Raw genomic sequence first — 22,291 nt, 5'->3', positions numbered from 1 at the left:
CTGACTAGCCTATAATGCTCTTGAGATTTTGGATTAGTCTGATATGTATTGCTTCCACAACTCCTAGTGTGTGCCCCGAATAAGCACACACTCAAGTATTTACTGAATGATTCAATATGTCACTCTACCATTCCTAAACCCCGAACTGAGTACAATCTCTTATCAAGAATGATGAAACAGGAACATCATAAATCAAGAAAAAAGTATATGTGCTTAGTGTGTATATATACATACACATATGTACACACATATATGCAGGGCTTTGTTTTATGTATCATCATGCTCTGGTACAATTAATGACAGTGTCAAGTGAGTCCATATGGGCCTCATTCAAGACTAGTTGTTGACATACCAAAGGTGTTTTGCGATAGGATGGTCACACAGTACCAGAAAATCAGAGCCACAGGTTTCCTTGAAATTTCCCTTCTGCTCCCATAGGCTATCCTTATCCATCATATAAATCAGAGTGACATGAGGAAAAATATCTGAAAATGTATTTATCAATCTTTGTTTATTAAATCATGTTTTCCCTTAAGCCCATGATGTGATGTGCACTATGCTGGAACAGCAATAAATCCTTACTTCTCTAAAAGGAGTAGCTGAGGGCAAGAGCAGGTGTACAGGAGACTAAAACAAGTTCCAGACTTTATTTGTAGCCAAAATGTGGACTTTATATAACAGGAAACAAGCTTCCCTATTCATTTGAGGCTACAGATCTGACAGGCTGGAGTGAGTGTCACAGAAATGAACAAATCAAATAATTGGTCTAGAGTTCTCATAGGAGCTATCCGTGTTTTAATTTATTTAATCTATTTCTTTGTTGTGAAGATCAGAGTTGGTAATGTGAGAATAAGGTATCAGCAGTGCTAAGCAACCAGAAACATTATCTGCAGTTCTTGTGGATTGAACAGAGAGGCCAAGAAAGGTTCTACGACTTGCCGGAGGTCATGGATGACTGTGACCTTACCGGGGCTAAAACCCAGGCCCTAGACACAACTCAATGCCTGTTCTTCCAAACCAGGATGAGCTTACTCATTTTCTGAAGCAGCTTAATAGTTTTTTATCCACTAGGATTCCCTTGAATGACCTGCAAGAAAACTCCTGTCCTATAAAATGGGTACAAGTAAATATGTACCGTCACTATGGTTTTAACTTGACAAGAAGAGGTATCACTTCTTTCCTTTAGCTTTCAGCTTCTTTTCTAGGATCAGCTACTAAGGACTGGCCTGGGGCCAGACAGAAAGAATTACATAAACAAGATTTCCAGTGATATCACCTACTCCATTCCAAAAGTATTTAGAGGGAGCTGATGACTTTCAATTTCACATTGTTAAAAGTTAATCCAAGTTACACTGGACATTTAGTTATTTCGACAGAGAACATCCCCACGGACATGAATCCTTATGGACTTGACTGTTCATCTTTAAACTCACAAATTTTGTTTTAATTGGCAAATAAATTTGCACAGAACTATGCCAGGCCCCTTTTCATTGCACGTGGCTCTTGGCCAAGTGCACTTAGGCACTGGTCAGGATGGGCCATGCAGAAACAAGAAAGCTCTGTAAAACAGGACAACTAGAAGGTTGTCTTATCAGCAAAGGGGATAAAGAGGTACAATCTTTCAGTTGTAAAATAAATCAGTCACGGGGATGAAAAGTATAGCACAGGGAATATAGTCAGTAATATTGTAATAACTTTGTACAATGACAGATGGTAACTACATTTACCGTGAGCATTTTGTAATGTATATAAATGTCAAATCACTGCCCTGTACACCTGAAACTAGTATTTTTTTCTAGAAAAATAGATAAAACAGGACAACTAGAGATATCTTTTAAAATACCAACTTTAAAAAAAATACTAACTTTTAAAATCTTAAGCAAAATAAATTGGATGATACTCAAGAAAGTGTTGGAAGTTGAAGTAATTGCTCATAGAGAAGAGGAAAAAAAACTTCTCTAGCAATACTTGTCTTTCCTAATGAGAAAAATCAAAATTTGAACTTATAAGTTGCAGATTTTTTTCCTTGAGAAACAACCTCTTGTCCTGACATTGGTAATTAAAAAAAAAGGGGGGGGAGGAGTTGGTAAGAGTTCTAAAGTGTTAAGAAGGAGTCTAATTGTCAGGGCTCTCACAGTGACACGTAAGATTCTCATTCTGAAGACACTGTTTTCTTCGCAAAACTCCGCTAGTTCAATCCTGATGCCAATTATCCGATAATATTGTTGAAAACAGGAATACAGCAAAAGCATATCCAGTGGAATTACAGGGCCAGTCAGAGGACTAACACTGGCCAACAGTAATGACCCAGAAAAACCTCAGCCCCTATTCCCTACCTCCAGATTCAGATGATTTTTCTGGAAAATCAAAAGGGCCCTGGGCTAGACACAGCCTCCTATTATTCTAAATGAGCATAGGACGTGGATGCAGACACATTTATACGAAGCCTGCCATGTTTCTCTTGCCTGTGATTTGCTTTCACTGAGGCCCCAACATGTTCCCCCCTCACAGAGGTCCTAGCTGTTTACCAAGCAACATTTCCTCATTTCTCATAGTCCCACATTCATGGCAGACCAGTGGCATCTGGTTCAATATTTCATTAAATCCTCCTGAAAACTAACAGTTCAATCTATTAGAAAAGTACAGTCCCTAAGCAACATAAATTACCTAGCAGGCTGTGGTTGTAGCACGCCACACAGCCCATTTGCTGTGGAGACATTTATAGCTGTAGACTTTCTGCACATTCTAGATTCAGGAAGCATAGCCTTCATAAGCCTCCCTCAGACAGTAAACTCTGAAACTTAAAAAAAAAAAAGTTTTTAGCAAGAAAAGGTTATTTAGGTGTAGAATGAACAGTTTCTGTTTTGCCTTAATTATCCAGGAATTTAATGTAGGCTCTTTTCTTGGGAATGAGCGTGTTTTGGCACCTGTAGCCCTAGATCTTCCACTTCTTTCTTTGCCCTGAGCAAAATGACTGAAGAGCATTAGCACGATGGCCCCATTGAAGACTCTGCTCAACAGAAAATTTAGAGCTAATTTATTGTTGCTTCAGGGCATCTGCAAGTTATGTGACTTAGAAGTCAGTCTGGATGAACAGTTTCATTCTGGACCAGTTTTGACAATCAGTGGTCAGTCCACACCACCTGCAAATGTTGTTGCCACTTGAAGAGTCTAGAAGCAATGGACACCTTAGATGGCTCTCAGGAGGGACCTGAATTTTTTTATAATAAAAATCCCAGGACAGACAAAATTAAAGTGCCTGGACTGGCCCAGAGATTGATTCGTCAGGAATCTCCCTGTAAATTTCTGCTTTAATGAGTTTCTCCTCCTAGTCTGGGCTACGAGTCTGGACTTCTATTTGCGATAATGAATGAAAAGGTAAGCAAACCTTTGTGTATTACTTTGACGGGCCCCAAACAAGCTAGCTTTAGCCCCAAGACTGCCAATAAGTAATTTTGAAGACTGCTATCTTTTTTCTGAGCTTAATGTTACAAGTTTGTTGCGTAGAGCAAACAGTACAATGAAGCTCCAAGAACTACGAATGTTCAGCTCCTGCACGAATTTATTGCACGGTAGTTTGAGGGAGCCGACACTGGTAACTGACTGTAATTGTGTGGCTGGCACAGCAATCAATCACAGCTTGGCCTTTTCCGGGCTGAGCACTTTCTCCAGGCATCTGGGGCCTGTCACAGATTAAGACTTCTTGCTTGGTGGAGCTCACCTAGCTGCACTAGAAAAATACAGACGTTTTCAAATTAATCGCGTGGCCCCTGCTTTGTCAGTGACATGTCAGGAAATTAGCATAGCTGACATCATTCAGTTAAGCAGTCTCCAGAAAAGTCACGTTAAAGCAATCTGTGCAGAAATTGCAAATTGGGATTCACAGCTGTGGTTACCCCCCCCACCCCCCAAAGCATTTAACTTATCTGAGCTTCTGTTTTCTCATCTATAAAATGAGAGGTTAGGAAGAGATGAACTCCAAGGCTCCTTGTGGCTCTTGAAATTCTATGCATCATTTAGTTTGAACAATCTTGTGCATTAAATGCATTCCAAATGATAGTAATATAAAGTGAATACTTGCATACTAAATCATGTTTCCAAATTACTTATGCTGTCGTTTCAGGAATAAGCACTTACAGAAAACAAAAAAAAAAGGACCCAACGTAAAAAAAAAAATCACATTTCAAGGAATTAGTATCCATTCAGTTATGTGAATATAGAAGCTTTGCAGAAAAAAAGACATTTGCAACCAATCCATATCATTCCTCAAGACTAAATAAAAGTGCATATCCATGTACCACACTCGGTTCCTACCTCGGGTGAAATTCTTACCAATCCTCAAATCATATGGAATCTCATGATAGCTCTAGATTAGACATTTAAGATTTTTTTTCTTTATCGTTGCTAATGCTGTTTCTATGTCTAAATTTCTGCTATCCAGGAAAGTTACACGGAGATACACTTTATGAAGTGTTCAGCGCATGCACTCAGCGAGGGAATTGAGGGAAGTACCTTTAAATAAATCCACTACATTTACCCTTGCTTCACCTCCTCAACAAATAAAAAGTTTGTCTTCTTAATTTGATAAGGGATAATTGCCTTCTTCGACATGGTATTTTTGAGGTTGTCACTTGTAGGGTAGCCACTGCTACATGTGTCTGTCATAGACTGCAACAGAACTTCCTAAATTAATTTTTCTGGGGAAAGGAGAGAAAATAATGAACATAGAATGGTATGGGAACATTGGACTCTTGTCTCTTGTGTTTCTCACTGTGATATGTCTCAATGACACTTACCGTTTTTAGTCTTCATTTTCTTCCCATACACTTAGAATATTTCTTAAAGGAAACTATCTCTAAGGGGGTTGATACGATATTTATAGAGAAATTTAATTCCAAAGTCAAACAGGAATGCAATATATTTTATTTAACTTCTCTCATGGAGTCTAGGTAGAGCTTACATGTGTGATATTGCAGCGAATCTGGATTATGGGTAAGCAAACGCCCCTGTCTATAAACTAACTGTGGTGACAGGGGATCTGTACTATGGTGAGGCTGGATGCCTGACCAGAGGCTCTACTGCGAGGAATTTCAACGCAAAAGGATTTGTTGTTATGTAGATTTGTGTTACTAAGAGAGGGGTAAGTGGTCCATAAATCAGCTTTGTTCTATAAAATTCAGTACTTTCCCCTTATATAAACAATTTGTGATTATCCATTGTTTTATCTGGATCTTTTCCGTCCCCCATTAACACAAATAATTGAGTGTTGATTCTACTCATAAAGGGAACTTTAGAAAATAGTTATTTTAAGAAAAATGGATATGGAGCTAACTTATTTTTCTCACTAATGAAAAAGAAACAGTCTGCAAATTACCAAATTTAGCAAATTTGCAAGTGAGAGAAAGAGGGAAAGATAATTAAAACTAAGAGTACCACACACTAAATGTAGTCTATGCATTTATTTTTGCTAAGTTTAATTTAAAATAGTTATCATTGATACTTCAAAGTACATTTTGTAAGAATAACAAAAGATGTTATGAAGACCTATCATAGTTTCCTATTACTTAGTCTTGGCCATAAAGCAGTCTGGGGCTGCCAGGTTTAACGTGAAAACCAAACAGTTTGGCAAAAAATTAAGATTTAGATGTGATGAAAGATGAAAATATGTCATCAAATTCATTTAAAAATACTTAGTAGCTCTCAGGAAATACCTTTCAGGCTAAGATAAATTCTATAATATAATGTTGAAATAGATGAAAAAAAAAGCATACAGATGCCAGTAAATATTTTTAACTGAGTGCTAGAAACATACCCAGTGCTGTTCAGAGCTGGGAACCAGAGACCATTTCCTGCCCAGCAGAGGAGGATACAAATGGGAGTATTTACAACTGGGAATAAGCAAGGAAGGGCACAGACCCGGAAGGAAAATCAGTGCAGGGCCCCAATGCCAGCCAAAATGGCAAAGCATAAATCATTTCAAAGACTTAACTTCTTATTTCCCTACATCATTGGAAGATATATTTATCTCAGTGTCAGATGCCATACTATGTCAGCGAAGACAAAAAGAGAAAAAGAAGAGCTGCTGTATCACATTCATCTATGCACCTCTCCACATTTGAGAACCACACGTAAGCAGCCTTGCCTGTTCCTTCAGGAAGAGTCCCCAAGCCTGTCCAGAGCTTGCTGTAGTTCAAACCTCAGACCACACCGCATCTTTTTGGCCAGGGCACTAAACTTCTTGCCACAGGTGCCTCTAGCAACTCAAGCAAGAGAGTCTTCTCATGAAACACAGAGCTGGGGTATGTTCTGTCCACAGCCTGTTAGCCTTACTTTCTTCTCTCAGAATCTAACAAGTCAGCATGTAAGAAGTGACAAAGACACAGGTGGAGTCTCAAGTTCCAGTCTTTTCTGTGGGTTGGAAAGAGGGTATTTATTAATTATAGACTTCTGAGTCCTAAAGGTGAGCCCAGCTGATCAAGGTCATGCTGAGAAGTGAGGAGCCTGGCTCCCTTGGATAATGCAGTGTAAATGCATTAAAAACAGGTCTTGTTTGTGGGAGTGACAGGCTTTATGACACAAGGGCTAGAAGTGGGGGGGAACTATCAGGATTTCCATACCGAGTAGTCACTGCATTTGGGTGAGAGAGGCTGCCAAATCACCTTGGGTTTCACAATGTGTGTATTGTGGGGCTTGGAAATCAGTTACACATGAAGACGACCACTCATTTGTTGTGTATTTCAAGCCTGTGGAGATGCTTGCTGTGTCAAAGGCGTCTAAAGGAGCCTGAGGTGTGCAAGTCCCCTCTCTGCTTCCCAACCTTCCTTGAGCAGAGCCGATATCTGGAAGCAGCTTCGAGACTGCCTGCCTGGCTCTGCAAGGTTCCTCTTTCACACAGGTATGGTTTTCTTCTTTTGCAAAATCTGAGGTGAGACATACTAGTACAATAGAGGTCAGGTGATTCTCTTGTGGCTTCTTTCCAGCTCAGTGGGTAAATACTAGGTCCATCTTTTCCTATTTCTATTCCATCTTGACTAAAGAGCATAATGGCTCAGAACGGCAGCTCTGGAGACAGGTGGCCTGGCTTCCCTTCTTGGTTCTATAGCTTACTGACCCTGCCACCTTAAACAACTTACTTTCTCTGTGTCAGCTTCCTGGACTGTAAAAACAGGGTCATGGTCTATATGTCATAGAGCCTTTACGACCCTAACTGTACTAATGCTCATAAATAACTCATAGTGGTGCCCAGTATGAGGCAAATGCTGAACATCTATTGGCTAATAATCATTGTTATAATCGCTGTTGTTGTCATTATTATTACGTAAGTAACAAGTAATACAAATGGAATGACTGCTGCGAAGAGTCAACTCATGTTCACTCATGGATGTGTTCATCGTAATTTACATATTTGAAGGCAAATTGTTTTGATCTTTTTTGGGATCACAATCATCTCTTTTGGTTAATAAGCTTGTTCCCAGGGAAGACAGGCTCTGTATGAAGTTTCTTACAGATGCCACACATCATATATGTAAACATATAGTGCCTCAAATAAGATAGTTGAGCAAAATCCCATGAATAGGGCTCTGTCCTTGTCATGGTGACTTCAGTTAGTACAAGGAATTCAGGGGAAGGAGTTCTGTTGGGAAAAGAGAGTGGAAAGCAAGAATGGGCCTTGCCTCTTCCCTCAGTAACAGGAAGCAAAAGTGTGGAGTCAGCCAAGTCTCTTTTAGAAGCTGGGGGGCTGGGCCATTTGGTAGGAAGAACACTAGGAGGCTCACATATGGTAGGACCTGCTGTTTACCCATTTATTCAATGATCCACAGACAGTTATATAGTTAGAAATGGCAGATAATTAAACCACAGTTCCTGCCCTCAGAGAATCTCTAGTCAACTCACAGCCATTTGGAAAGGCTGCTTAGAAAGAGTCAAACCAGAGAATAAATCAGGATCTGCTAATTAAGCTTCATTTAACCAAAAGGAACCCTAGCCATAAGTTTTAGGGAACATAAACTGAATTTATTTTTTGTTTTTTTGTTTTTTTTTAAATAAAATCCATAAGACTGAAATTACACAAATTCTGAGGCCTGTCTATGGGGAGCAATGTGGATTTCACTAGAAGCACTGTTAGCTTCTAGAATGCTGGACACATTCTGTTTGTAGGTGATCTCTGCCATAGCACCATGACTAGTAAAGAAAATAAAACAATTGACAGTCATGTAAGCCACTGGCCTGGCACTACCCGTATTTCACTCTATGGCGTCTAAAGATAATGCAAGGGAATATTGTTTTCTTCACTCACAAGAGAAATACCCAGTGCAGCACAGTGATCTGGGGCCATGTGCCCTGGGTGGTTCCAGGTCGATGGCCATCCTTCCTTGAGTCAGGGGTATTCCGGCAACAGTTAAAGGAACCATTTTTCCAAGGCATGGCATGGTTTTTTCACGGTCACCACTGTAAGTAAAAATGCTGGGATACTTCAGGCTGCACACTTCAAATGTGGCTTGATGTATTTCTGTGGCCCCTGAGCGTCAGGTAGACATGCACCAATGGAATGGTATCAGTGTTCTCTAGCTATGAGCTGCACTGAGGAACCACCCTCCAGCCCGCAAGGCTGACACTCCATTATGAGCCACATCTGCAATGCTGTAGGGTGGGCTAGTGCTCTGAGGCTGAGCACTGATTAGAATGGTGAGGGTGGTGCTGAGTTCAAGACCTGCCTACCCATCATTCTCTCCACCAATAGTCAAACACTGTTAATTGCGATTGAACATACATAACACAACATTTTCTAACTTTACTATTTTAAAGTGTCAGTGGCATTAAGTGTACTCATACCATTGGGGAACCAGCAGCCCCACCCATCTCCAGAACTTTTTCATCTTCCCAAACTGAAACTTTGCACCCATCAAACAATGCCTCCTTATTCTTCCTCCCCTCAGCCCCTGGCAACCACCATACTGTCTCTATGATCTGAATGTTCTAGATACCTCCTATTGGTGGGATTGTACAGTATTTGTCCTCCTTGACTGGCTTATTTCACTTAGCAAAAATGGCTTCAAGATTCATCTATGTTGTAGCCTGTGTCAGAATCTCCTTACTTTTTAAAGCTAAGTAAATCACATTGGATATATATATCACATTTTGTTTATCCATTTATCCATCGGTGGACATTTGTGCTGTTTCCACCTATTTGGTTATTGTGAATAAGGCTACTATGAATACAGGTATACAAATATCTGTTTGAGTTGCTTTCAGGGCTTTTGGGTATATACCGAGGAAGATGTTTTTATAAATAGAAACAGTAGGGCTGCATTTCTGGGTCCCAGTTAGTACATTTTCCATTTCATGTACACCTCCAAAAGGGACTGCATGTTGCTAGAGAAATAAGCTTAGCAGATTGTGCCTGCCAAATCACAAAATTAACTCAGGAAGAGACTTCTTCCAGTGGGCTCAAGTCATCATAATACACAACATGTTAGAATCCAAAAATCTAGTTTGTATTTCTCTATTCAACTTAGTTTCTCTCTTTATTTATGGGTCTTTGTTACGGCTATTTCATTTACCTTAGCTTAACTTGATTTGTTACTTGCTCAGAACTCCAGTTTGATTGTAGTTCTTCACATATTATCACTACAATTAGTGTAACTTCTGAATGAGAAATGATTGCCAAGTGCCCTCGATTTAAACTAAAAATGATAAAGCTAATGCTCTGGTCAGGATAGTAATTAAGAGATATTTTGAGAATTCAAAATTTTATAAGTCATAGAACACATGGTATTACAATAATTGTTGGTAACGTCCTTTAGCTCTCTGTGTTAGCAAAAGGACCTGAACATCAATAAAGAGTGTCACACTGCACATAATCAGATCTATAATTTTGACCTTTGAAACTGAACTTGTTAATGATGTTCATTAATCAACCACATTCTTCCTATAGTTGGCTTCTTCCTTCACATAGTGATTTATTATTTCTGTTAGCAACTTACAACTTCAGTTAGGTTTTGTCGTCTCTTGTTCTGTATATCAATGTCTATCAAAAAGGCAAAAAACCACACGGAATAACTACCATTTATTTCTGCTGTATGCTTTTGCTCAAACATTGTCAGGGCCTCTGTGCTCGGCAGGCTTCCCTCGGGAGTGATCACTAACAACCTGGTATCAGCTGCGGGCAGCTGAGGGACACTTGAAGCTGACTGTGGAGTAACAGAGCTTGAACCTCACCACTGAGATCCTGATAGGTATGTCCGTACTTAAGGGGACACTCAATAAGCTAGACTTGCTGAAGTTCCAAGTTAAAAAAAAAAAAAAATCAGTCTTAGACTATAGGGAGAAATTTAGGGACAAGAGTTAGAAGTTATCTGGAGATCCAAGTGGATGGGTCATTTAAGCCCAGGCACCAGCAGAGCAATTAGGACATAGAAAATTAAATTGTTCTTGAAGTGAAGTCAGTGGAGCTCAGGCACCTAAGCAATTTCCTGCCAAGGAGTGAAAGTAGGTTGGCCCGGCCCTTGGGAGCAAGCTGTGGCATGGCTGTGATGTGGCACATAGGCTTCTGTGGGCTCCTCAGAAGGTGCTAGGTGCAGGCCGAGGAGGGGGTGGCAAGGCTGTGGGGCAGGCCTGCTAGATGTGCCACGGGGGCTCTGGTATTCACTGCAGACAAAAGCGGCAGAATGTTTTCATAACTATAGCCTGATGTTGAAACCAAGTGGGGTCACCATGCAGTGGACTGGATGTGGGGGTGCCTCAAAAGCTACAAGGCATCAGAAATTGTTTAAATTTGGATTCTCTTTCTTAAATACAGGTTATAAAGGTGTGTGTGTGTGTGTGTGTGTGTGTGTGTCCTGGGGCAGCGAGCAATGATATATAGGGGACATCTACTATCTCCTTATTCTCAGATTATAGCACACTGGTTAAGTATTACTCCTCAAACTCAGCATAAGGGAATCAATAGCGATACTGTCATGGAGCCACAGAGCCTGTTCACATGATATCCATGTTTCCTGGCTTTGTTACCTGGGCTGGACTAAGCAGCAGGAGAACCCAAGCACTCAGGGCACATTCCATCAGGAAGTCACTCTAGGAAGGAAGGCCTTGCTCATGTGGGCCGGCTTCCTTCCCAAGAACCCACTGCAGGGGGTAGTCTTGTACTCTTTCTTACACTGGGCGAATGATTTTAAAAGAGCAGAAAGATGATGAATGTGCAATCTTTTCGTGAAAACACTCTAAAAGATGTGACTACCTGCAGCTCATCTAGAGTCCAAAGATCTCAAACCTGGATGAGATAGAGAGAGAGAGAAAGGGAGAGAGAGAGAGAGAGCTCAAGCGAGTGAGCTGGAGTCAACAGTATTCTAAGTGCAGAAAGCAGGAACAGGTTCTAGTTATAAACTGGGGGCATACTGAATGCACACCACCCGGCAACCTCACCAACAAGCCCAGGGAAGCTTAAGTTATTGTGTGTTTCCAAGTAGGAACTACCTACTCACAAAATCCTTTGCAGGCCAATTTCACCATCTGAGGGCATCACAGGTACTAATGAGAACGTGGGCAGAGAAAAGGGTGGGCAAGGAGTCTGTTGTCCTTTTCCGATGTAAAACAATATCTATAGCCAGAAACAGGTGATAAAGAATTTTAAAATGTGGTCCTTAAATGTCTTTTGCTTGGTTTATCTTACCATCAGGAGTCATAAATTGGTGACCGGGTACCCATTTTATTTAGCCAAAGTTTAAAAATTGATTAGTTGCTAATAATTAAAAAAATGAGAAGATTTAATAAAAGAAATGAAGATTTCTTGCTTCCCTGTGGGTTGGAAAGAGCAGAAAGATGTGTGTCGCTGCAATATCCCTGACCGAACCTGGAAGGCAGGTGCTTTCTTGAAACACACTCTTCACCAAGGGCCTCACCTTCACTCACCGGGGTCATCTTTACAGGCCCCACAGGCAGTGCCCATTGTGACTCTTAAACTATACCTACTGTGATCTTTAAGACCAGAACTCTGAGTCAACCCTAGCTTGACAAATAAACGGAAAAACCTCAAGTACTGTATCTACAAAACTATACAAATCAACAGATGCAATTTCATTGAAGCCATTCTCAGCAAAGACACTCTCATGAATTTCCAAGTGTCCCCTGAGGGGGCAATACTACGCCCAGATGACAGCCACTGAATTAAGAATTTCAGTTAATGCTATGTCAGCATTTCATTTTCAAAATCTTAATATATTTCTGATATTTCCCTCCCATCCCTTTTAGTAAAGGTTAAGGCCATCCCTGAGAATTAGGCACTGATACCTGACCTATTCTCTTTAAGGAGTGGCCAGTTCTTATAGGACAGGATGCTGATGCCAAATCTATCACCCAGGCTTTTAGGCAAATTAGGAAAAAAATAAAGGCCATTCTGAGAGTTCCCAGTAACTATATGCTTACACTAAGCTGTTCAGTAAATGGCTTTTTCCTGATTTTGTTTCTGTTAATGTTTTCTTTCTGATATAAAGAGAGTAAACCAATGTTTATTATACACACATTCCTATCAAACACACACTCCTTGGCGACACACAATTCCATACAAGGAGGCCGTAGGAGACCTATTAGGAGCCCAAGGGCTGCAAATGAGAAAACCCGAATGAATGCCCTGGCTTAGCTACAAAAGATAGGAGCCTGAACATTTTCATTGTAAACCTACTGAACAAAAGACCTAACAAATCAGTGTATTTTAATTTACTTAGGACATGCCCATAGTATAAAAGAAAATCATCCTGAAGCTGTTTATTCATTTTTTGAATATGATCATTTTTATCTATATTGATGTTGATTGTGAAAACTAAAGGAGTACATGCTTTATAAAGAATGTTTCAGAGGTGGTTTAAAAACAAATAATAATTTAAGCTAATGATAGTTATGGATCCATCTTTGCTTTAATTAAGCTGTATCTGAATTTAAATATGTCCCTGATCCATTTAAATTATTTTAATATATCAAATCAACAATGTAAATAATTGTTATTCAAACTACTCAAAATAGGGAATCTGGCCAACAGATTGCCTACATAGCAAACTTAAAAAATATCTTATGCTATCATAAAACTTATATCTCCTCCAATAAATAAGAAACCAAAGCAATTCAAAGTCCAGTGAATTGGATTCACTGCAAAGGCCTTGCATTAAATAGGAGTTTTTGTTTTTAATTGCTAAATATACTACACACCCAACATCACAAAGCATCTTGCAGGGCATGAGAGCAAGGTGTCAGAGATGGAAAAAAAAAAACAACAACATATCACAGCCCTAAATATGTTATAATCTAATAGAAAAGACAGATGGGACCCAGGTAACTCAAGAGCCTGCATGCAAGCAGAGTGTACGTGAGTGCTGTAATGAGGGGGTGAGTAGGGAAGCACCAAGCCCCAGGTTCCAAACTGGAATTCTGACTTTCAGGCAGGTGTTGCTTCAAGCCACCTGGGGACTATGATTTTAACCTTTGGAAGTTGCGTTAACGTCTGCGTGAGCGTCTGAGCGATAAAATGGGCCATTCTTAGATACGACAACCAGGGATACATTTTTTTTTTTTTTTTGCCAATTTTCTGTTTGTGTTGTTTTCACAAATAAATAGAAGTATGCTGAATTTAATAAGGAAGGCAGGTTTTGCTTGTTTCAATAAAACCCATTCACTTCAGTTCTACCACAGCAGGTGCCGACAGGGAAACAGCATATATGAGAATAACAGCAACAAAAACTATTTCCAGTGGGTCTGGGGAAGTCCTGGGTGCTTTAAAAGGCACATTCTGTGGGGGCCCTGGGCAAAACCACCCCTTTCCTATTCACCTTGATACACTCTTTCATGCAGTGTTGCATCTGTAATGCTGAGGTCTGCCCAAAATAAAGAGAGAGAGAAAGAGAGAGAGAGAGAGAGTGGGAGAGAGAGAGTTATTCTTTCTTTTCCTCATTAAAAGGAAGGAAGGAGAGTCGTCCCTCTCTATCCTCTTTAAAATTTAACTTTATGTAGTTTTCTACAAGTGAACCTAAGTCCAAGACACCTTTCCGTGTTAAAAATAAATTTAGATTTATGTTAGAACAAGGGTCAGGCATCTTGACTAAAGAAGTCAGGTTAGACAATGGCATACTTGAAAAAATATATATATGTTTGTCTATTTCTCCTATGCTCTAGGTATTTTTCTTTATTGTCTCACTCATCGATACAAAACAAAACCAGAAAGAATTGAAGAAGAGATCCTACACTAAGTTTGAATTCCTAACCAAGGTGACAGGTTTAAAGTTATCCTGAGCTTTCATGCCCTTAGTATTTCCCACTCTACAAACCAGAAAGTGAAGGCATGTCAACATAACTGGAGATATACACCATCTACAGAACACGGAGAGCTGGGGTGGGACTCAATGGGGACAATCCATGTGAACCACTGGGGACACCAGAACAGTCCATTTTAGTAGTAAATATGCAACCCCTTCTTAACACCCTTCTAGGTTCTGTGAGACTTGAGTTTCAGAGGCAAGAAAGCCCGAAAGAACAAGTTTTAAGAAGCTATGCTAATGAGCATAGGACAAAAATGTGCTATGTGAGAAAGTCATGGCCATCAAAAATAGAAATCAGCAGGACAACTGTCCCCTGAGAGATCTGTGAAACACCCTGTTCACTGTGTGCAGGTTTGGAGCTGGTGCTGGTAACAAGGCAAGAGGGTCCACACTCCATATGGCTCCAGAAGCTGACCCTAACCTGTGGGAATTGAGGTAGTTGGCTGAGCAGGATCTAAGGCAGGTGCAGGGAGTCCACACAGATGTACAGTACTATTCAGACACTGAAGAGAGTAATGCTAGCCTTTTGTTCTGACCCCAGAGGCAGACCACTGGGTCCCTCCCTGAATCTGGGTCTCGGAGGTCTGGGTCCACAAAGTATCTGTGTTAAATGCCATGACCACTCAGAAGAATTTGGGGCTCAGGGATAAATCTCCAAGAGCGGTAGTATTGATGTCTCGAGACTTTGGCTTCCTTCTGTGTAAGCCGTATGCCAGCCCTCCTTTCCACTGAGCAGGGGCCTGAGCAGAAAATACACCCAGCCTAGCCCAAGAGCGGTTTTCCTTTGTGTCATCCTGCACGAAGGCCCAGCTTCTGACAATAGGACACTGAGCTGCCTTACTCCTGGTAGCTGTGTTCCCTTGCTACCCTCATGATTCAAGATCCATGTTCTCCATGGGCAAAGGAGAGGTGGACTCCCTCTAAAGGAGAAACAGCCCCTTGTCCTGGCCTGTCTTTCGTGTATGGAAACAAGAACTCTGAAACATGTATGGATGGTCAGCTAGAGCTCATATACAAAAGTAGCAGATCATGTATATTATTAATATAGTTAATATTTATCAGGGCTAGTCCTTTGTTGGTAAGAACTCGTTTTCTTCTAACATTCTTCCAAAGTAAGCACTATTGTTATGCCCTCAGTATCCTGGGAAGACTGAGGGACACAAAGCCATGCAGTGTGCCCGTGGTCACATGGCTTGGAAGCCATAGAGCCCAGGCCTGCATGCATGCAGGTGAACTAGGGACTGCTGGTTCCTGCACTTGGCTCCCAGACTCCAAAGTTTGTCTCTGAGGAGGAAGGGCAGGAGTAAACACCCCCTTGCTTCATGACTTGCTGTCAAACTTAACAAAGTTCTCTTGGTCACTAAACCAGACAAGGACAGAACACCCTTGCTATTGTGAGTTATCCGAGCTCCACGTAACAGCTGAGAAAATGACATGAAATACACGTACTTGAAAGGATTTACAGAAACCATCTGTGAAGGAGGAAGTGGAAAAGGTTTTATTTAGCTATTTTCCCATGATGGCTCAAAAAGAACACTAAAACATGATGGAAGAGTTTCAAGTATTTGCACACTTACAGCAATGGTAAACTGCAGCAAACTACAGTTTCCAACTAATGGATCTGGACACTACCTGAGTTTTAACAGAGCAAGAGGCACCTCCGAGTTGAGTGCTGTGGCTGTAAGCTGTGGAGCAGAGTGGTGAACAATCAGACAAGCTTGAGTTATGCTAGGTTCTTCCTGTACTTGGACACCACCTTGAACAACTTTTCAAACTTCTGGGCTCCTATGCTATTATTTATCATGCACCAGCCATGTATACGAGTTATCTTACTCAACCTTTGTGTTCCCCTATGAAGGACCAAGTAGCATCGTCACATTTCCCATTGCAAACTGAGTTTAGACAGGGTAAGTGACTCATCCATGTTTACTCTGCTAAAGTAGGAGCTTGGCATTCCAACCAGGTCTGTAAGATTCTAAAGCCCAAGTGGCCACCCCTTACCACTCTCTGACACTTTCCTCCTCTAAAATAAAAACAAAACAAAAACTTGGGTGTTCTTATTCTCCACCATTCTGTTTAAATAAAATCTTCCTTATAAACAGCTCCCAAAGAACCCTTATAGAACATAATAGAACATAATCAAACCTTAGGTTGAATCCAGAAATTGTGGCTAACATAGGAGCTATTAGGATAATCACATAAAGTCTGGGTTAGAGGAGGCCTCAGTTTGTTTAACTTAGCCTCTGTCCCACAAGCCCATCCAGTTATCATCTAGAAAACTGAAGAACATTAGCTGATTGATAGATTAGGATGACATATCCATACTTATTTGCGTATACCCAGATATCCACTTTCATGCATGCCGAAGGATGTGCTGGAGTAGAAAAGTCTCAGAATTCGGTTATTTATATGGCAGCATATCAAGCACATGTATTTTACATGATAATCACAAAGAAATGTCTACATATGACTTTCTTGATGTGGTTTCAGAAAATGTGATTTTGAAACAAGACTTTGAATAGAGCACCCAGACTTAGGACATTTTCTGCATAAAACTCACACTGAGCTATAGTGGAAAAAAATTATCCCAAATGTAAACAGCAAAAGCAAAAGAACTATAGATAATGTCAACTTGCCTCCAGCTACATGCTGCAGGCATCTCTTTGAAAAGTGGGCTTTCATCAAATTTTCTCTTTTTTGTTTCGTGATGTCTTCAGAAATACTTCCTATTTTTATTAAGATTTTTCCCCTCAGTATCAGTATTGTTTAAATATAAGAGAATAGGTTTTAAATATTTAATAATATGTGCTGCATTTGCAAAATGCACAGTTGTTAAAATGTGTTCTGGAAAGGAGGTAGAGAGGTATAGGGCTTCAGGATTAAAATAGTCACATTTACCTGTAACAGGTGTTCATGAGTTGAAAAGCTAACATTTGCTATTTTGACCAAGAATGCATATCTCTTTAATTATTTTCATATGGACACAACTTCTGTATTTTCTATTTACCATAATAGCTGAGACAGGAATGTACTATAATTAATACAAATGTCCTTAAATTTCTAAAAGATCTATAGCAATTTTAGAAACAATAGTAAATATAATTAATCAGGGTAAAATTGATGGTGCTTGTATGCTAAAGTCTGTCAAACATGTTATTGAGATAAATTATTCCCTATGAAAAATGTTGAAAATGCAGGTATTCTCATTTACACAAATATATTTAATTATACATGGATGAAAAATGATAAATACTAAGTATCTCCTGCTCAACTTATTTTATATTAATTTTGAGAATACAACTGACCCTTGAACAGCACTGAATTGGGTAGGTCCACTTCTACACTTTTTTTTTTCAATACAGGATGGTAGCATAAATGTATTTTCTCTTCCTTATGATTTTCTTAATAACATTCTTTTCTCTAGCTTACTTAATTGTAAGAATACAGTATATAAAACATACAACAATAATACATACAAAGTATGTGTTAGTTGACTATGTTGTCAATTGACAGTAGGCTCTCAATAGTTAAGTATTGGGGGAGCCCTTATACTTGGAATTTTGACCACATAGGGGGTCAGTGCCCCTCACCTCCACGTTGTTCAAGAGTCAACTGTATGTTGTCATATGACTCTATATGAAACTTTAATTTCATATCCATCTTAGACCTTTCTTAACATTTGTTGCAACAAAACACTGCACGCTCAAAAGAATACATATTTTGGGGAAAAAATAATAAGTTGCTTTGCTTATCAGATAAAAATAAAAATAAATGTAAAGATTTTGCAAAAATTTTTAAGGAAAAGTTGGTTTCATATATTAATCAAGCATGGCTCAAATTGTAAACAAATTAACAACATTCATTTGTGATAGGTTTATAAGACAGAATAGCCAACTAAAACTGATGATTCTCTTAGTTTTTAGTCATTATTGTCTATATGTAAAAGAATTTCATGAGTTAGCATGAGTTGAACAGATTTTATGTGTTCTACTGGAGGTCTACCTTCAGCAACTACTTTTTGTAGATGGCCAGTCCTTCAGAAAGCAATACGGTCTTAGCTAATAATTGGCAATGCTTCCCAATTAAATATGCTGTCCCCTCTGACTCCAGGGAGCTCAGGCCCATCTGGCCTGGCATGTCATCAAACACAGATGGTAACCACTGACTTTTCCTCATCAGGACAGACTTCCAACCCTATTTCCAGAAATACTGATGAGTGTGTTCCACCACCCTTTCTCCTGGGCCCAGTCTGTCTTTATGACCAATGGCACATGTTGGTGTTGGCTGACGCAGAGCACTGTGGGCAGAAGCAATGTGGGCTAATATGCAGGAATGGAACTCAGAGTCCGATTAGCATCAGGCTTTAACCAGCAAAAATGACTCATGACATACAGAACCCCACACCTGGGGCAGTTCTTTTCCTTCCTTCTCTCTCTCTCTCTCTCTCTCTCTCTCTCTCTCTCCTTCCCTGTTTTCATTTTTCTTCCCACTCCCTTCTTTTAATTAAATGCCTCCAGTCTGATGGTGGGAAACGGTGCTAAAAAGATAAGTGTTCTCCAAGTCATACTTTTAGACTGGAGCTGACTGAACAAAGATAGCCTTTGGAAGAACTACAGGCTATGTTTAAATAATGAAATACAGCAATGAAGCCACCCACTGTACTTCTAGAATGACACACATACAGTGTCACCAGAGGCTGCTATTTAGAGAAAACCTGGTATTTTGGAAGTGGGAGGAACTTCAGAGGTCATCCAGTACAATTTTCTCAATATACAAATGAGAACACTAAGGCCCAGAGAACTATGTATATCACAAATGTAGTTAAAATACAGGTCTAGGAATTCCAAATCTGAAGTTGGTGTTCTCCTGGGGGTCTTGGGAGGTGCGCAAAGTGGGGGAGGGGATCAAAAGATGGTGAGAGGTGTAACTAAATTTATTGTGGTGATCAGTTCACAATATATACAAATATTGAATCATGATATTGTACACCTGAAACTAATGTAATGTTATATGGCAGTTAGGCCTCAATAAAAAATCAATTCAGTGTTCTTCTAACCAAACAATGTGGCTTATTACATATCAATGATACTCCTGCAATTTGTTCATGATTAATATCATGTCTTAATGATTTAAAAATACAGTTTTTAAAATTTAGACTAAAATTTTGGAGAAAAACCCCCAACATTTAGAATTTTTAAGAATTCCTACTGAATATGGAAGTTTGCACCACATGACTGTTCAGGTCTAAATTTTACAAGTTTTGTATTTATGGGCATGATATATTGGCAAATTTACCTTCCAGAAAACATATTCTGTATTTCAGAAAAAGCAAATACAAAAGCGGTACATGCTGTGAAAACAATCCTTTTAAGATTAGTACCTAGTAAATAATCATGTAAATTTGATAGGAGTTATTGGTATTTAGTCTAATAAATCAAGATCACATGTTAACGTAGGCAAGCTCTTCAAATGCATAATTTATAACATTACCTCCATGACTACCAGAGAGATCTAGGTGGAATAATGAATTAATCCAGCAGAAATAGACCCCTGGAGGATGAAATGACATTTAGCTAAGGTCACAGGGCAACTGGATTAGTAGTCTCAGGATATTCCTCATAGGGAGTTTGCCAGATGACACAAAAATCCAACATATTCCCTTAACTAAAAATAAATCTCTTCAAAGTGTTTAGTTTGAATATCCAGGCATAGAAAGGCCTGATGTTGCTTCAAATTTATATTGAGTAATATTAAAAAAAAAAAAAAACAGGACCAACTACAAGTAGCAAAGATAAACTATCTGCATAAGCACTGAGTTAGGGTGCAATGTAGAGCATCCAGGAGAAAAATACTTAAGAGGTGATGGAGAAGTAAGAGTATAAGAAATTAAAAAAAAAGAGAAACATGGAGGAGGCAAGAACTAAAGAGATAAATAGCTAGAGAAGAAGAAAAAAGGATAAAGAAAAGAAAGTTACAGAGAAGTGAAATGAAAAGAAAAAAAAAGAATTAAAAATGAAAAGACTTCCATTATACAACTAATAGGTCATGGGATCTAATATACAGCATAGTGACCATAGTTAACAATACAGGGTTGCCTATTGAAAGTTGCTAAGAGAGTAGATCTTCAAAGCTCTCATCACAAGAAGAAAAAAAGGAAAGAAAAATAAGTAAAGAAATGAAATGATTGGTCAAAGAAGAAAGGAATCAAGGATGTAGAGCAAATGGGAAGGAATAACTCAAACGATGGGGGCCCATTAGTGCCACGTGCAGCTGGGACAGAGGGATGGTTTGTCTTGAGGCCTAGGTAGAGCAATAAACATCAGGTGAAGGAAAAAGCAAGAAAAGATGCATATGTATGCATCCATGTGGATATGAACTCACCCTTTAAATACTGTGCTACCCACGGTCTTCTCTTCATCCTTAACTTCCTTCTCACTCTACAGTGACTCTGAGCAGCCTCATCCAAACTTAGGGTTTCAGCTCGGCCAAGGCCAATGACTTGGACTATGGAAAATGTTGTTCCAAATCTTTACCAGGGCATCCAACTGCCCAGTGGGCATTTCCACTGAATCTCACAGGAAGAGTGAACTGAAAAAGTGCAACATCTACCTCTCCAATCTTCACTCTCCAAATATGTTCTACTTTGCCTATTCCGCATTTTCTGAATACTAATATCTCCACAAAGTTGTCTAAGTCAGTAACTAGGTTCTTTCTATGTTGTTTCTTCTCCCTGGGCTTTGCCTCCAAATGGCCTCTAAAATTTACCTCCTACTATTCCTAAAGCTGCCCCCTCTTCATCCAATTGCTCCTCCTGACTTGAGTTCTTTTCCCTCTTCATGGTGCTCAATCCTAACATCAGAGTGATCTTTCTAAGATTAGAATGACATCACATTACTACCTACTTGAAGGCCATCATTGGGTCTTAGTACCAAGTCCAGCCTCCTCAGATGACAGACAAGACCCTCATGACCTCGGTTTGCTGACTTCTCCATCCTCACCTCCTACCATCCATGCCCTTACTCCCACTCTGTAATTGTTTTGAAAACTACAGAGAAAAGGATTAAGATCTGAGTATTATTTCTGTTTGGGAAAATTTAAGCTATCACTTACTATCTATATTTTTATGTTGATAATTATATAAATTGAACACTGTACCACTAAGTAAGTTTTTCCTCATTTCCACAACACAAAGGACACTGTATATTTTTCAAGTGTGGGAGGCAAGGATTGCTTATTACAGCCATATTAGACTTTCTCCTCCCGCAAACCACCCCTTGGCTAGACAGAGCAATCCGACAACACCCAATGTGCTTTAGTTCTTGTCTTTAGTCATACCACGGCCTGTGCTCCTGTAAGGCTGTTTGTTGAGAGTCTCTTTCTCATGGGGTGTTGTAAATTCCTAGCATGGTGCCTAAACACAACATGGGCTCAGTAAATTTTATCATCACCATTATCTTCATTATAATGAGCAGGAAAATTCTTCTTTCTCATGTCTTTGAGAGCATCAAATGTGTTAGTACATCAGTAATCAGCACTAAAAACTTTCTGATTAGTAAATGTCTAAAGATTTTGCAAAGCTTTATGTACCATTGTGTGGGAAGACACATAGTCTTACATTAAACTTGGCATGGTATGCTTGGCATAGCCATACAACACCACAGCTATTACTCTAAATTTTGTCTGAAAACCTTGAATGCTGTATGAGGAAAAACACTGATAATCAGAGTCACAGGTGGGTCTTGAAAGCCAACCCAATAATTGAATATTTTCACACACATGAAGCAACCTGGCAAACAATGGGACAGAATCACATCCCTGGCAACAGCTAGGAGCTCACCTTTTCTTCATTACCAACACAACTCCAAGGAATATGATAACGAACAGCAAGATGCCAGCAATGACTCCAGCAATTTTGACTGTATGGTCTGTTTCCTTCTCAGGTTCTGGGACTGGCTTTGGGGTGGCAGCTCCTGAAGATGGAAAGAAATGAA

The 22,291-nt window shown here is 39.6% G+C and overlaps 1 protein-coding gene across 8 annotated transcripts in view; it reads right to left on the bottom strand.

Moving 5' to 3' along the window:
• PTPRM (protein tyrosine phosphatase receptor type M) overlaps positions 1-22,291 on the bottom strand; it is a 778,989-nt gene that overhangs the window by 209,680 nt on the left and 547,018 nt on the right. For all 8 annotated transcript variants that reach the window (XM_038543828.1, XM_038543830.1, XM_038543829.1 and 5 more), the window contains one exon: positions 22,138-22,270. In XM_038543828.1, coding sequence (XP_038399756.1) covers positions 22,138-22,270 — 133 coding nt within the window. The remainder of the gene's footprint in view (positions 1-22,137; positions 22,271-22,291) is intronic.

Source organism: Canis lupus, chromosome 7 (assembly GCF_011100685.1).
Source record: "Canis lupus familiaris isolate Mischka breed German Shepherd chromosome 7, alternate assembly UU_Cfam_GSD_1.0, whole genome shotgun sequence".
NCBI lineage: Eukaryota > Metazoa > Chordata > Mammalia > Carnivora > Canidae > Canis > Canis lupus.
The sequence above is the reverse complement of the archived record's forward strand: the minus strand, read 5'-3'. Positions and strand labels throughout refer to the sequence as shown.